The sequence below is a fragment of the Protopterus annectens genome, chromosome 12.part0 (genome assembly GCF_019279795.1).
Source record: "Protopterus annectens isolate FY-2018-M chromosome 12.part0, PAN1.0, whole genome shotgun sequence".
NCBI classification, from domain to species: Eukaryota; Metazoa; Chordata; order Ceratodontiformes; family Protopteridae; genus Protopterus; species Protopterus annectens.
This window is the reverse complement of record NC_056746.1, coordinates 1183878118-1183893837: the sequence shown is the minus strand read 5'-3', so window position 1 is coordinate 1183893837 and position 15720 is coordinate 1183878118. Positions and strand designations below refer to the sequence as shown.

At 37.8% G+C, this 15720-nt stretch overlaps 1 protein-coding gene across 1 annotated transcript in view; it reads left to right on the top strand.

The window, feature by feature from the left end:
* The first annotated feature begins 9323 nt into the window (after window positions 1-9323).
* NEURL2 (neuralized E3 ubiquitin protein ligase 2) overlaps window positions 9324-15720 on the top strand; it is an 84447-nt gene continuing 78050 nt past the window's right edge. The window contains exon 1 of the mRNA XM_044090223.1: window positions 9324-10108. Coding sequence (XP_043946158.1) covers window positions 9421-10108 — 688 coding nt within the window. The 5' untranslated portion in view covers window positions 9324-9420. The remainder of the gene's footprint in view (window positions 10109-15720) is intronic.

Sequence of the window (15720 nt, the reverse complement as noted above, 5' to 3'; positions counted from 1 at the left end):
ATCAATGTCCTTCATTTACATCATAACTGCTCTGATTCATGAGTGGTTACTAGGTTTGCAGTCCATGGAATCATTGAGGAGACTAGCCCAAATGTCCAGTTGCCCCACAACACTGGCTGGTTAAGTGATTTGCTCAAGGACAGGGCATAGAATAAATATAAAGCAAAATCAGAGTTCTGTGAAACTGGAGACAGAACAGACTACTTTAAATCACTTAAAAAGTTAACAGAACAACATGTATTTTATGAACCACATCATTATTAAACTGTATGACCGACATTGATAGATTGTAGTCCTCAGAAATTCAATAAGAAAAAACTAAAGGAGGCGTGGCAGCCAGTATGGAGGATTAAGATTCATGATTCCTATTGGTACAGGGTTTGATTCCATGTGACCCTGACCAAGTCACATAACTAAATAGTGTGCTCTAAGAGGAGTATTTTACACACACACACACACACACACACACACACACACACACACACACACACACACACACACACACACACACACACACCTAAGGATGCTACCAACACTAACCTGTTGAGAAGGAGATCATTGTAATGCTACAAAAACATCTTTGAACATTTGAATTCTAATTGTGTGAGCTATCTGCATGCTGTGTGTGCAATATTGAGAGGTCAGGAAGCAGGAAAATGTAAGAGCAATGGTCTTTAAACAATAATGTAGCATGGCCTGACTGCCCCCCCCCCCCAGCCAAACCAGGCCCTAAGCAGCTGCCTACATCACCTTGTGATGGATCAGGCCCTGGGTACTAGATATGCCCTCTCATTAATACTAATGGTAAATGCATTGTAACAAGTACCAATTTCATTACTGCTTATCTTTGTATAAAGATATATTTGAAGATGTATTTACTTGTATATTGCCTGAGAGGCACTCTGGATGTAATGTGTTGTTCTTTGTACATGTACAAACACAAAAACAAAATAAAATACACTTATGAAAGACACTACAGTAGATATGTAGCTGATTTTGGACAGACTTCCATGAAGATATTGTTTTGATGCTCAGAAGAGGGAAAGAATCAGTATTTGCTTTGATTGCTAGGTCTTTCAGCTAATTTTGTTTCAGTTTGATTAGAATATATGCATATGTCACACTCTTAATTATTTGATCTCCCAGACTGGTCAACTCTTTTCATTGTGAATTATTTAATCCTAGGGTTAAGGATGGTTGCTCAGTATGATAGAAAATTGAAACCTAACTCAAGTTAGAGATGGAAGTGAGCAAATTGCAAGGCCTAGGATGTGTGTCCCCTATACAACATGCATGCTGCAGTTGGGTAACATACATAAATGCAGTGAAGAACACATGTCTAACCCTAGCATGTTGGGAGCACTGCATGCCCCCCAGCTGTCAAAGGAAATCAAGGCTTGGGACAAGCAAAAAAAAAAGCTGGTAACTGTTAAGATGACAGTCCCATCTGAGGAGCTGATGTTCAGCAATCAAAGGGTAGAAAAAGGCCCAGGGAAAATGTTTTTGTCTCTATTTTTATTCAAGAAAGGTTCTATCTGGTTTCATTAGAATACCACTCCAAGTACACAGTCATAGTTTATAACTTCATCATTATGAAATAATAACTGCCTTGCCTGATAGACAATTTGTAGTATAATAGCTAGCAGGCAGTCAATTATCTGAATTAATATACTCAAAATGTACCCATGTAACCATCTAAAGATCCTGAAAGTAAAGACTGAGAAGTCAATTATGGTTGCATGAGATCACTGAGAGTCCTTTGAGAAATTATTAGTTTGTACCTAGCTAATGGTATATGGATTATGAAAGTTCTGTTGAGTTGCTACTTCGTTTTTAAGCTGGCGACATTCAAAAGTATAAGCTACTTCTGAAGTGATGGCAATTCACTTAGTACATACCTAGTGCAGTACAATTACGTTACAGCATAGTTCATAGATGAGTTCAGAGGTACATGTGCACCCACTAACTTCCTTTAAGGATCAAAGTCTGCTGCCTACAGTGGTGAGGTTTCTTGGCAGAAGAGAAGGTTGTACTTTATAAAAAAATCTTTTAACTTCTGCCTTGTCCATGGGGGGGGGGGGGGGGGCTACATAACTGATTTGTGGAACTGTAGAAACTTAAAACACATATGTAGTATATAAAGCTATGTAACACTATTAGATGCTTAGAAATAGCAAATCTTCCTGCTTATTTTCTACACACATACTATTTTACACATTTTTTTTCTTGCCAGAGAAAGTCTGCTGTGATTGGATTTTTTTTTCTTTCTTTTTAATTTATCTTTGTTCACATTGACAAATACTGATGTGCCACCATGACCCCATGTAAAAATGGGAAAAAGGTGAAGAGCGAGGATGATATTTTAGGTTTCTACAACCATAACACAGGAATGGACCCCATTCCTGAGTCAAGCTTGACTAAAACTTAAGAAATTAGTATTGCTTCATTTTTTTTGCCAGGAATGGTCTTCACAGCACCTGCAATGTATGCAGAATTGCCGCCTTTCACAGTTCACATGAGGTAACATCTACTGGTAACGTATTGAAATACACTTGAAAATGGAAAATGCTTTTTCTATTAGCCCTGTTGCTCTTCCTACTGCTATTGGAACTGTTTGGTTGTATTTATCCTGTATTGCTCTAGCTTCTTCTTATAAATCCTGCCATTTATGACTGTGTGTCTCTCAGTACATAGGACAATATTTATTTTATTTTATTTTGCTTTTGTTTACCGTGTTTGTTCAACTGGGATTAGTCAAAAAAAACTTTTCAGTGGAGGCCTGGGGAGAAAAGCTCCAACATATTACAAATATTTTTAAACATACATTCAGTAATATACATGAAGAGACAGTACATAATACACATTAGCAATTACACATACACATGCTGATTAGATTACTTTCATATGAAAGCAGAGACTGCTATTACAGTATTAAAGATAGCAGATTTTGAACACTGAACTTTTGAAGAAGTGTATTAGTGGGTTTCTCTGACAGATAATAGATCATGTGATTAGTGCTTAGAAATCCAAAGAAATTGAGGTGAGGGAAAGAACTAGGTAGGGCAGAAAATGTTGATATTGTGGTTCAGAAGTGGGGTGCAAAGCAGGTTCAGAGGCAATTATATAAATGGCTATAATAAAGTTTATATTAGAAGTATAGAGGTGGGGTGAGCAGTGTCACAAAATTATGAATATAGCTGGGAGATGCTACTAAAACTATTCAAGAATGGGTAATGGCTGGTATAGAATTCTGAAAGAAGACAAATGGTTGGATGGTATACCAAGCTGGAGATAAGAGTGACATTTATCCTGGAGATGCACAGAAGCAGATCCATTGATTTAATAGGTGAAGTTTTAGTTGTGTTTTCTGAATGGATTCCAGTGGAAGTGGGATACACCATTACAATAAAGAGAGTCACCTGCAGTATTAGATGATTTGGTTATAGTGATTAGTGATTTTTTTTTCTCTAAAATATAAAATTCTGTTGGGGGAATAATGTTGTATTAAATTGTTAAGGGCTGGATCATTTTCTGGCTTATAGAGAAGTCTGTATTGTAGTTAGTTTTGAAAGTGCTAGGGGATGTGATAGTTCTAACTAGTTTAATTCTCTGAGTAGTAGGCAGTGGGGTGTTCTGTTATTATAGTTTACTGCAAATTTGGCTATTTTATTATAATACTGTTAAAATATGGACAGTTGTGAGACATGATGTTTAGGGAAGATTGGGGCAGCATACAGCCATAATTGTTGGCTCTAAATATTTCAATGATTAATGCTTTATCTGTCCTTTTTTGACTAATATCTGTTTTTCTTGCTTCTTCTTTCTTAACTGTAGGTATTGGATGGTCTCTCTCTTTCCTGTTTACACACCATGTGGTACATCAGACAATGAGCACCTTTCAGTGCTCGTTGTTTCTGTAGCAGTTACAGGCTTTACAGTCTCATCCCAAGGCCCAACCCTCCTTGGAGGGTGCACCACACACACTCGCATGCACACACTCACACCTAGGGCCAATTTAGAGTGTTCAGTCCACCTACTGCATGTCTTTGAAATGTGGGAGGAAACTGGAGCACCAGGAGGAAACATGCAGACTCCACACAGAAGACACCCCAGCTGAGAATTGAACCACAGAACCTCTTGGTATGAGGCAACAATGCTAACCACTACACCACTGTGATCAGTTGAAATCAATACTTCATCATTTCACTATTGCTTTGAGGTTCGTGTTTCCAATGCTTCTCAGCTACTTGTATAGTGTTTCATTTGCACAATCCCCTGTGCAACAATTTTGTCGCATTATTGTGCCTTTCAGTATACAGACACTCAGTTGAGTAAATCATAACGTAGCAATATTTTACTTATTTATTTAACAATATGCAACTGTTTCCATTTCTGTATTACAGAACCTGAATTTGTCTGCTTCTCCAGCTTTTTCTATATAATTTGTAAACCAGAGTGTATGTAGTCCGCTACTGTGAGCCACCATTATTAGCCTTTCATCTTTAGTTTTAAATTCACCTCTCCTTATCCATTCCTACATCCAACCTTGGTCAATATGTTGCTGCTTCAGGAGTTCTCTATACTTGTTACTATCGTTGTGGTCTTTCTAATTTTCTTTCCTTTTCTGGTCCTGTTTTTTTTATGTCCTTTATCTTGTTTTTGGCACATTCGGTTGCTGCCGGATACTTGTCAGCTTCCGGTTGATTTTCATTCCTAGCGCTTTCTGAAGTGTTCGGAAATGCTTCTGCTAAATTACACAAATATTTAATCTTTGATTTCTTTCATGCTTTGGAACTCTCACCATGTTTGGATCTGATGACGTCCACAAATATGCATGCAGTCTTATGACTGGAGATCTACACACATAGTGAATTTCAAGGAGGCCCATACCTCCTACAGAATGAGGGTATGTAAGTCTGGCACATACTGTTTTTTATATATCATTTGATTAAGCATGAAACACTTTTCATGTTTTCTTGTCCAACTGATTCAGTGCTGTCTGGGTCCAGTCAATAATACCAAAGTTGTAAATTAGAACATAAAGAGCTAATTGATTTGAACTTTATCCTAAATGTTTAGGCAGTTTTTGATATTAGTTTAGTCTTCTGAAGTATTCCATACTAAGCTTTGTTCTCATTTGTTCATGTTTTACTACTGACCCTTCAGGTTTTCCCAAATATTTATATGTACCCTCCTTTTCAAGATCCTTTATATCATATTCCTGTCCTAGGTTGATATTTTCCTTTTTCTCTTGTTTATTCACCAAATGTTCTACAAATAATTTGCCCGCTGAGCAAGTTGTAGTCCATAAGACTTAAAACAGAAACTGGAATCTGGCAGTGGGCCCAGAAGGTGTTAAGGCTGTGTACTCAGCTCATGTTCCTTTGGCAGCATATTTTTAATTACTTCCTGTTAAGCTGACAAAAACATCTCCCTGTTGCTACGCCCAGACTTGATGCCAAAGAAAGGGAAAGGTGTGGCATATCTGCTATGCTGCTCTGAGCCTGATGTGGCTGGTAGATAGGCTTGGTGTATAGTGTTAGTAGGACTGGCAATCATATATTTCAGCTAAATCCAAAACTATGTCTCTACAGTAGATGCAAATGCATGGAAAAATCAAGGGATAATAGTTTCCTAATCAGTATGTTCAAACACCAGTAGGTCATTATGTGATAAACCCTGCAGCAAGTTATTAGTTAACTAGGCTTACAAAGGTTACATGCATTTCTAGCCTCCACCTGAAATAACATCCTTTCTGATCACTTGAAAAACTGAAACCTGCTCAGGGTAATGCAGACAAAAAAGAGTAAATATCAGCATATATCACTTCTGCAAGCATAGCAGACTTTCTTGAAAGATGAAAAGTTTTCTGGAATTACTTCATAGTTTCTGTTCTATATTTTAATTAAGATTTGGCCATATCATTTCAGTGCATCTTTGTAAATAGATGTAATTTTCCCATGGCTAATACATTTTTTTTTCTGAATGCAGACTTTTCTCATAATAGCTATAAATATCATTTAGCTGTGTTTTCATTAGATACTGTTTACCACCTTCTTGAAGTCTGAATGTTTCATTCATTTCTCCTGTTTGCCATCTACTTCTCTGAAGTAAAAGCCAATACCAAACGGCTCTGGCTGACCAAATTTGCAGATGACTGCAAGACAGAAGCAGTTGTTGAATCCCCAAATGACTTTGCCATCCTACAGGAAGATTGTCCAAAACAAATAACTGGTGCTACAATCATGAACTGAAACTAAATACCAAAAACTGCATTATTATATCCTTTGGGAAGTCATCTACCACAGTGAAAGAACTACATTGACAATATGCCCCTGTGAATTGGCTCAGATGTTTGGGATTTGGAAACTTATGTGAACAGTGACCTGACTTTTTATTAACATGTGCATAACTTATAAATAAAGGGATTGTGTCTGGATCTAGATATGTCACTGTTCCCTTTTACTTGGCCCGTATTAGGCTGGTCATTGAGTATAATGCCCACTTTGGCATGTATCTGTCCAGACACATGCAACAACTGGACTGACCAGAGAGATACTTTACTAAAAGGATACAAGGCCTAAACAATATGTCTTACATGGACCACCTCAAATTCCCATCACTATTCTGTATCCTACAGACTGCTAAAAAGGTGATCTGTGTCTGGCATGCAAGGCATCCTCTGACCCAATACTAATGGACATACTGTAAGTCAAATGGCATCAGAAATGCTCAGTATATGGATCTAAACCTCTTCTGCAACATTAGTAAAATGATTTGGCAGGACAGGTGTAGCTCACAGAGGACAAGACTGCTCTGGAACAGACTTCCCACCCATCTAAAATAAAGGTCATCCCTGACCATATTCAAATGCAATTTGGATCTATAGATGAATAATAGAAAATGTACTCCAGAAATGCCCCATGTACTGCTAATGGACTGAGGCAGCTCCTAAATGCTTTATCCGATGCATGGGTCCCCTCATGTTATCTATAGTATGATCACAGTTATTCTCATGGGCTGAGTAAGACCAATCTAACACCAAATAGGATAGATTAATTCAAACAGCAGAAGGGAAATTGTCTAGGCTTAAAATAGCCTGCAAGGGCACATGGCCAAGTATGTAACTCTGAACCAATTTGTGGAATGCTGATGAGTCTTCATTTTGATTGCAAAGCATGCAGTTCATCCCTTCTCTTCTAAAAGGGAAGTTAGTACCAAATTGCTGCACTTCCACCTGCATTCTCTAGGTAGCAGCAAGTACCCTTATTAGACTTTTTGTTCTCAACGAGAGGAAGTAAAGTACATTTAGAAATACTCAACTACCCTCCTCCACCATTGGCCAGTGAGGGTCTACTAGTGTTAGTCCCAAGGCTGGAAAGTAGATGTAATAACAACAACTACCTGTGTCATTTTTTTCTATAAGGAGAGCAGTTGTCTTTGATGCTGGGTAACTCATTAGACTATGGTGTCTTATCTCCACACAGGCGTCTTGTATTCATGTTCCAATACTGACACTGCAGAGCAGCATAAGTTGATGGAGTTCTTCTGATGAGATGTTAAACTAAGTTCTACTCTGCTTGATTTGGTTGTAGCTCAGATGGATGTTAACAATCCCACAGCCCTTACTGAAATAAAGAGAAGAGGAATTTTACTCAGTGTCCTGGCCAAATTTTCTCTGCTTAGAAATTCTTTTGCAATAAGAATTTTTTTCTTATACTATGGATTTATCTCTCTTTTCCAACCTGCCTAACTCCTTCTGATAATCCCCTCTGCTAACCTTGTCACCATTTTGTTAAGGAATTCCCTCTATTATTTACTGTTATACTGTGTGGCCTTGACAACTCGTAACTTTTTCCCCCATGGATTGAGGTAGGCTTTTCCCCATTTTTACCCCTTTCTGACCTTGAATCAAAATTGTAGAATACGATGCCAATTCTGTTCTCTGGATTTTGTGTATCACACTTTTAATGCCAAATACATACATATATATATATATATATATATCTATATATATATATATATATATATATATATATATATATATACATATATATATATACATATATATATATATATATATATATATATATATATATATATATATATATATATATATATATATATATATATATATATATATATATATATATATATACATATATATATATATATATATATATATATATATATATATGTATATATATATATATATATACATATATATATATATATATATATATGTATATATATATATATATATATATATATATATATATATATACATACATACATATATATATATATATATATATGTATATATATATATATATATATGTATATATATATATATATATAGGCAGCAATAAAAATGGTTAGTTACTGTTCTCCATAAGGGGGCAGTCATGTTTAGCCCACCAGTATGTTTGGCTGTCATGCAAATAACAACAATTTGTTCCTGTGTTTCACTTGAAATCACAGTGCAGTACAAGCTATAAAGAGCTGATGCAGCAGCCCTTCTCTGCCATCTCAAGGAATCCATTTGAAAATGAATAACGGTTATAATACTAAACAATTCACTGAAAAAAAAAGACTGTACATTACATACTTTCCTGTAATGCTCTCTGCTGAAGTTGGCCTCTTTGTAGAAAACATACCTTCTCCCTGCTGCTGCTGCTATGTGCTGTCTAAATTAATATATCCTTCATACCAGTACAGTAATGGACCTTTATATGACATGCAAAGCTGAGGGCTGAAAAGTAACACGGACACAAATTGCCAGAGAACACAATATCTTAGAGTCTGTTTTAGTTAACCAGAAAGAGCACAGATTACAAATTCACAATTTTAGTGATATGAATAGGAAAAGTTCCAAGTTTGGGGCAGTTCAGAGGATTACAACACCACTCACTAGATTAAGATATACTGGAAGAAATGGTCATATGAGGCTGAAATTGCAATGGTAAACTTAAAATGATTGCGTTGAAACAAACCTCAGTTAAGGTATACAATAAGGCCAAGGCATACTGTGCACATGGGTGTGATCAGTGTTACAAGAGAACAAGATTGAGCCCTAAGAAACGTAAAGAATGTGTTTTAATATCAAGTTTCATTAGTGTGCTTACAGGCACAAACTTCTGTAAGAAGCTGTTACTCAGAATATACTCTTTCAGATTTTCCCTTCTTTTTTTTTCCTTTTTTTAATCTGAAGGGTAAAACGTGTATAACACTGATCAGCAGGGAAGGGCACTAGGGCCCTAGAGTGTTTAGAAGACATGCATTTGCCCTATATGGGATAGGAAGAATTTGTATGCCATACACCAGCTGCAGTAGGCTATGTGACAGACCTGTCTTGTCTCTTCAGCAAGTTCAAAAATAGAAACACAGCCTGCACTCTGACTTGATGTGAGACTTAACAACATGACTGCGGCCTATAACCCTTACATGCAGTTTCATCATGTCCACGGAACCAACATACAGCTCGATCCATCACACACTCAGGCTACCAGAGTGGAAAGCTTTGCCAACGGAATCTGTTTCAGCAAAGATCCACTTGAACCAGGGCAGTTATTCTTAATAGAAATTGATGAAAAAGAACGTGGCTGGTGTGGGCACATGAGGATTGGACTAACAGCACAAAACCCGAGCAGTTTGGCAGTGGTACCAGAATATTCTCTGCCTGACCTGGTGAATCTGGGACACGGCTGGGTGTTTGCAGTGACAAGAAACCACAACAGAGTCATATGTGAGAATGATGGGACTGTCCCATCTCTCAAGCCCTGCAATATTTTCGAAAAGCCCTATCTCCAAATTGAAAAAATCAGGATACCTCGAGAGAAACTGGTAGGAAGAAGCAGGCCAGGATTTTATAGTCATCTACTAGATGATCTGTACAAATCAAACATCCTGCCACCAACTGCCCGTAGAAGTCGAATTGGAGTGCTGTATACTATTCAATCAGATGGAACCAGGGAAATGCACATTATTATCAATGGAGAAGATATGGGAGCCAGCGCTAAGGGAATTCCTCCCCAATACCCGCTCTATGTTGTGGTGGATGTCTTTGCTTCAACCAAGAGTGTTCGCATTGTGCAGATTGAGTATGGCTGTAAGTTTTATTCATTCAGATTGTACTTATGTGTTGCATACTAGAAACTGGTAAGGTCTACTGTTTTGTTTTCACATAGAATGACCAGGAGAATGTCAAAAACACTTATTTAAATGTTTTTCTTCAGTGCTCTTTCAGTTTTCCTCCTTCTCACTTGTTACACTATATTTCTACTATTTTACAGGCCTGCACATAATGGCAAACAGCATCACTCAGTAGACCTGAAAGGTACAGGCAGCTCTTACAGGGAGTAACTAGTCAGATAATAATTTTCCTAATGCCATCACTTTCATTTTTTTATTTATATATTTGTTAACCAGGGTAGAGCACTGATCCACATGGACCATGTTCAGGCTCCGGCTGGTAAGGTGTGACAATAATGTTGTGTTAAACTGAAACACTTTTCCCTAAGCAGCATTTTGTAGCTATAGCCTGTGTTGAAGCGAGTATAATTTCAGTTTAGACTGCTATGACTGGACACTGTATTTGTGAGACATTATTTATTAACTAATAAAACAGGGTAAGGACATCCATCTAACCACTCATAATTCTTTATGCCTTTATTTTGCACATTTATTAACTCGTTAGAACCTCACTGAAATAAATCCCTTTTTCAGGGTGACACAGAGTCAAGTTCAAACAGTACAGCACAAATATATATACAATTACGTTGTCAGAAGAAGAAAAAGCAAACTGCTTTTAAAATATGCAGCTAAGTACAATCAGACAAAAGGCATACGCAGTTCAAAACAAGTTAGGGTTATGTGAAACATTTTTTCTGTTTTATCTTGCACCGCAGCATGCCGGGTGCTAACTTCTACCATCTGAACTTGCCTTATACAAGTTTTTTTTCTAAAACCAATGATTGTATCATTCATAATTTTGTATTTATGCAATGAAGTTGTTTGTAATTTTAAAACTCCGCCTTAAACTTATGATGAAAGCATGGGAATGTGGCAGGGCATACTTCATTAATTTGTATGGGGAATATGTTTTATTTCGTTTAGTTTTATATAACATTTAATTTGTAATTAATTAAGAGCATCACATCAATCATCTGTGATGGACAAAAAAATGTTATATTTATTAACTATATATTCTTTTCTTATTTTATTTCTTTGTTAAATGTGTAGTAGGTCTAGTCTGAAGGCACTTTTCAGATATGATTTAGATCAAATATGCATGAAAAGTTATAAAAATACACGTGTTACATATATTTATACTTCATAGCTATTCCTGATAACTCAATGATTTATACAGTGTGCTCAAATAATGACTGAAAGGAAACAGACTATCTGTCCATAAAACTTTGCAATACCAAATGGTTCCCACTGTAACAACTGAGGACAGAAAACAGATCAATCATTTCATAACCTGCCTGCAGTGGTGGCATACAGGGACAAAGTTCTGGCTATGGTCAGGTGACTTGAGTTCACTTAGGGGGATAGTGTTTAATGAAACAGGCAGGGGAAGATGGGCCTGCCCCTCTTGTGGTAGAGGGGCTAATGGCCCTGGTCAGCCATACTCAAAGTTGTGAAAGAGACAGACCTCACACCAGAGGGCTGAAGAAAGTCTTGAGCTGGGGGAGGTCATCTAGGGCAGACATGGATAGGCTGCCCAAGCCAAAGATAGTAGACCTTGCTTGTATGTGTGAAGGAGCATTATGCATTTACAGGTTATGGGGGCAGTATAAAGGAAGAAGAATTCTGACACAATACATAATGTCCTCAGTTGCTGGGATGGCAATGAAGACATAAAATCCCTGATTTTTGCCAGTATGACAGACCCTACAGACAGCTCTTGCCATGGAGAATCTGAAGTGATCCCTTACACTGGGAGTCTCCCCACTTCTGGTGAATAATTGGGCTCAAATCCCATAAGGGGATGCTTGATGTTTAGTATAGCAGAAGGGAAAAAGATACAAGGAAAAAAGCATTTCATATGCTTATGGAGGATGTATAGCAACAAGGAGTTGCAAATAATACTATGAAGACAAGCAAAATAGAATCATAAACTAATATCAACTCCTGTAGGAAACAACCAGCTATGAAATGTGGAGTTTAACAGTCTAACATAAGTTAACTAAGCTTTTATTTTGGCTGACACAATAACCTTAACATGGGAAGTCTTCACAGGAAAAAGCCATAAAACTGTACACAGTAATCTAGACTACAGGTAGAGGGCATCTAATCAACAATTTTTGTATAGATCAAGTGCAATGGTTACTTTTACTTTTTGTTGTAATTCTGCTCACATCAGAAATCTCACTTTAATGAACTAGTATTTGTATTTCCTGTATGCTGAACTGCATCTAGCTTTGTGGACATGGATATCCTGAGACAATGTAACAATTGCCTTATATACATTGGCAACCACTTAATTCTCGAACAGAGAAATACAGTATAGGAGAGAAGTAGTTGCACACTAACACTGGAGGTTAGACTCCCACATATACACACAAAAAGCAACAAACAGGTTGTTAGTGACTAACACATATCACTCACTGCACCCGGAAAAAGGACCACATCACAGACCCACATATGCGTAGGTGTTCACATGTAACTTATCCAAACATTAAAGGCCTCTCAGGCACAGTCCTCAGAAACTTTGCATGTACACAAACAAGACAATTCACATCACAATACATAAAGCCACATCTCAGTGTGCCTTGTCTGCCAACCCCATAAGGTGAAACACTCCACAACCCAACATTCTGGTCATAGGAGACTCCATTGTGAGACACACTGATGCCCCTCTTCCCAGGCTGGATAAGGGAAAGGTTACAGATAGTTGCCTGTCAGGATCCAGGATTCACCATATCATGCAAGCACTTGGGTCACTTACCCCTAAGTACCAATATGATTCAGTCATAGACCATGTGGGTGTGAATAACTTGAGATGTACCTCCTTGGACTATATGAAGAGAGATGTGATCGAGCTCTCAGAATATGTGTCACAGGCAGGTATGAGCCTATCATTGAGCAGCATTCTACCATCTCTGAGGATGATAGTCACAGGCAGGTATGAACCTATCATTGAGCAGCATTCTATCATCTCCGAGGATGATGCCACAATACCAGCAGAAAATGATCAACTTTCCCAATTGGCTTAGCTACCTGTGTTATTTCGAAGGAGTCCAATACTTGTCAGCCTGGGAGGACATGGTTGAAAGACCATGCTGCTTTGTCATGGATGGTCTTCACCTGTCAACTCTAGGCTTTCGAATATGGGCCAAAACATTATCCACCTCTATATTTTTTTTTTTTTTTTTTTTTTTTTTTTAGGTATTGCCAAACAGGCAAACCTTCCAACACAACAAAAGCTACTCAAGACAAGCTAAAGGTTTTACTCCTCAATGCTAGGAGCCTCAGGAAGAATCTGCACACCCTAGAAGATCTCCTCACCTTGGAAAATGCTGACGTCTGTGCAGTTACTGAAACATGGTTCAAAGCCACAAAAAGCACTCCAGCAGTGCATGGCTATAATGCCTTCAATAAATTCTAAGCACCCACTGAACATGAAAGAGCGAAAGGCAGAGGTGTATTTTCCTACATAAAGGATAATCACACCTCAAGGCTGGTCAAACAATATGACATGCTTGACCTACTCCATATCCAACTAACCATGAGTAAATCTATTACCATATTCTTGCAAGCTACAGGTCCCCCGCCATGAACCAGGAAACCCATACCTAGAGTTACTAGAATCACCTACCATCCAGCCCAATACCATATTCATGGTGAAGTCTCAGGGCTTCAGCAGGGATTCAGCCACAGGAACATGAGTGCCTTAGGCATGTATTCCCATACCCTCTCATCCAACAGAAATGAGCCGGAAAAAACACATTCTTCCTGTCCATCCCCCATACCGATTCCACTAGGAACCTGAGCTGCGAATCAAACTCGGGTCACCTGAGTTGTACTCAGAGCTTATTCCTTTACTCCAATGAAGCTGGATGGAATGGCATACCTAGAGTGAGAAAAGCCTTCCTGTCAGACTTTCTCTGGCATGAATGAGATTACTTGAGTAAAACCTATTGCTACAGTCAAACAGCATGCAATGTCTATGTGACAGTGACTGGCAGTGGATTATGTGGCTGCCAGCATGCTGCCTTGTCTAGTCCATACCCTACAAATAACTGTATCTACTTAGTAGTTCCATGTGAGTATGCTCTGGGAACTAAAGAAAATAAATATCCTGCATACAAAAACCTATTTCACCATGCAGTGTCTGTTGACCTGTATTACTTTTCACTAAGAGATGGACTTGCAACAGAGTTAAGATGGTTATATCTTCCTGCAATGAAAATTAACTGTACACTATCTGCCTGTGAGACATGAAGATTTCAGAACTGAGGTTCAAAAATTACTTTTAATGGTGAAGGTGGCACTACAGAGTACACTAGAGGTTCATAGACTTGGATATGAAAATTTTGTCATGTTACAGAAAAGACCCCGTACTGTGCTGTCCCAGATATCAGATATTGACCACAGGCTCCTGATTTATAACTAACTGTTTGCAAAATACATCAAACAGCAAGTAAAGTGTTATTACTAATCAATATCTACATTCAATTCCACATGCTTAACATTTTAAATAAATAAAATATTCACATTTGTTTGGGGCCAAAATGGAGCTTTACCATTTGAGAAACCCTGGCATAGAGATTAGAGTAACAAGCTGTGAATGAGCACCACATCTCTGACAAAGCCAGTGGTGAGAATTTCCTGTATCCTCCTTATGCATGCTGTATAAAATTGCAAAAACAGGTATCTTTGACTCATGGGCTTTACTTGTGTACCGGGGTCACCAAATACATTAAAAGGGTTGAACCTTTCATTCTACTAAAACATTGTGTGCTGTGTTCTCCTTTTCTGTTATTTCCATGTGCTTATTCATGTTGCCTTAATTTAATTTATTTCCTCCTACTTCCCTAAGATATACTGCTATGCAGATTGGCTATCTAAATTGTGCATGCATACAGCCTTTCCCCCATGTAGCCCATGTCAGGGCTGGAAATGGTTGCAAAGATCATTATACTTACGCATTAACAAACTAGAAATAAAACCAGGTTTACGAAATGCATGCCCTTGTATATATGTTAATGACATAGTGCTTCTGTCCAGCTTGGCATATTCTACATCCTTTTGCATTTAACCTGTAACCCAGTAAGAACTTTTCCAACCTTGTGCGGAGTTTGAATGAAAATGTCTGCACATTTTTTAATGTAAAGGATGTTTGTTTTATGTGCTTATCAGAATTGTCTGGTTCTGTAACAGTGAAGCCCTCTGGCAACAAGAATATGGCTGTCAGTAGTGATGAACTAGTACATGAGTTGCTGATAGATCTAGACAGAGGTGCATAAGTAGTCACACTCCTGCATTTGTGTGTGTGTGTGTGTTGTTGTTGTGTAACTGTTGTGCCATCCACTGACTTTCATACCAAATGGGACCCATAGATTCTACCATCATATGCACCCTACTTATTTTACAGATATTATGCTTTACATGAGAGCATCTGTAGACAATTTAGCATTCGCTTATGTTTTAATACTCTTTATTTCAGAGCTACAGATTTAATTATATCATGTAAAAATAGATGAATGTCTGTAT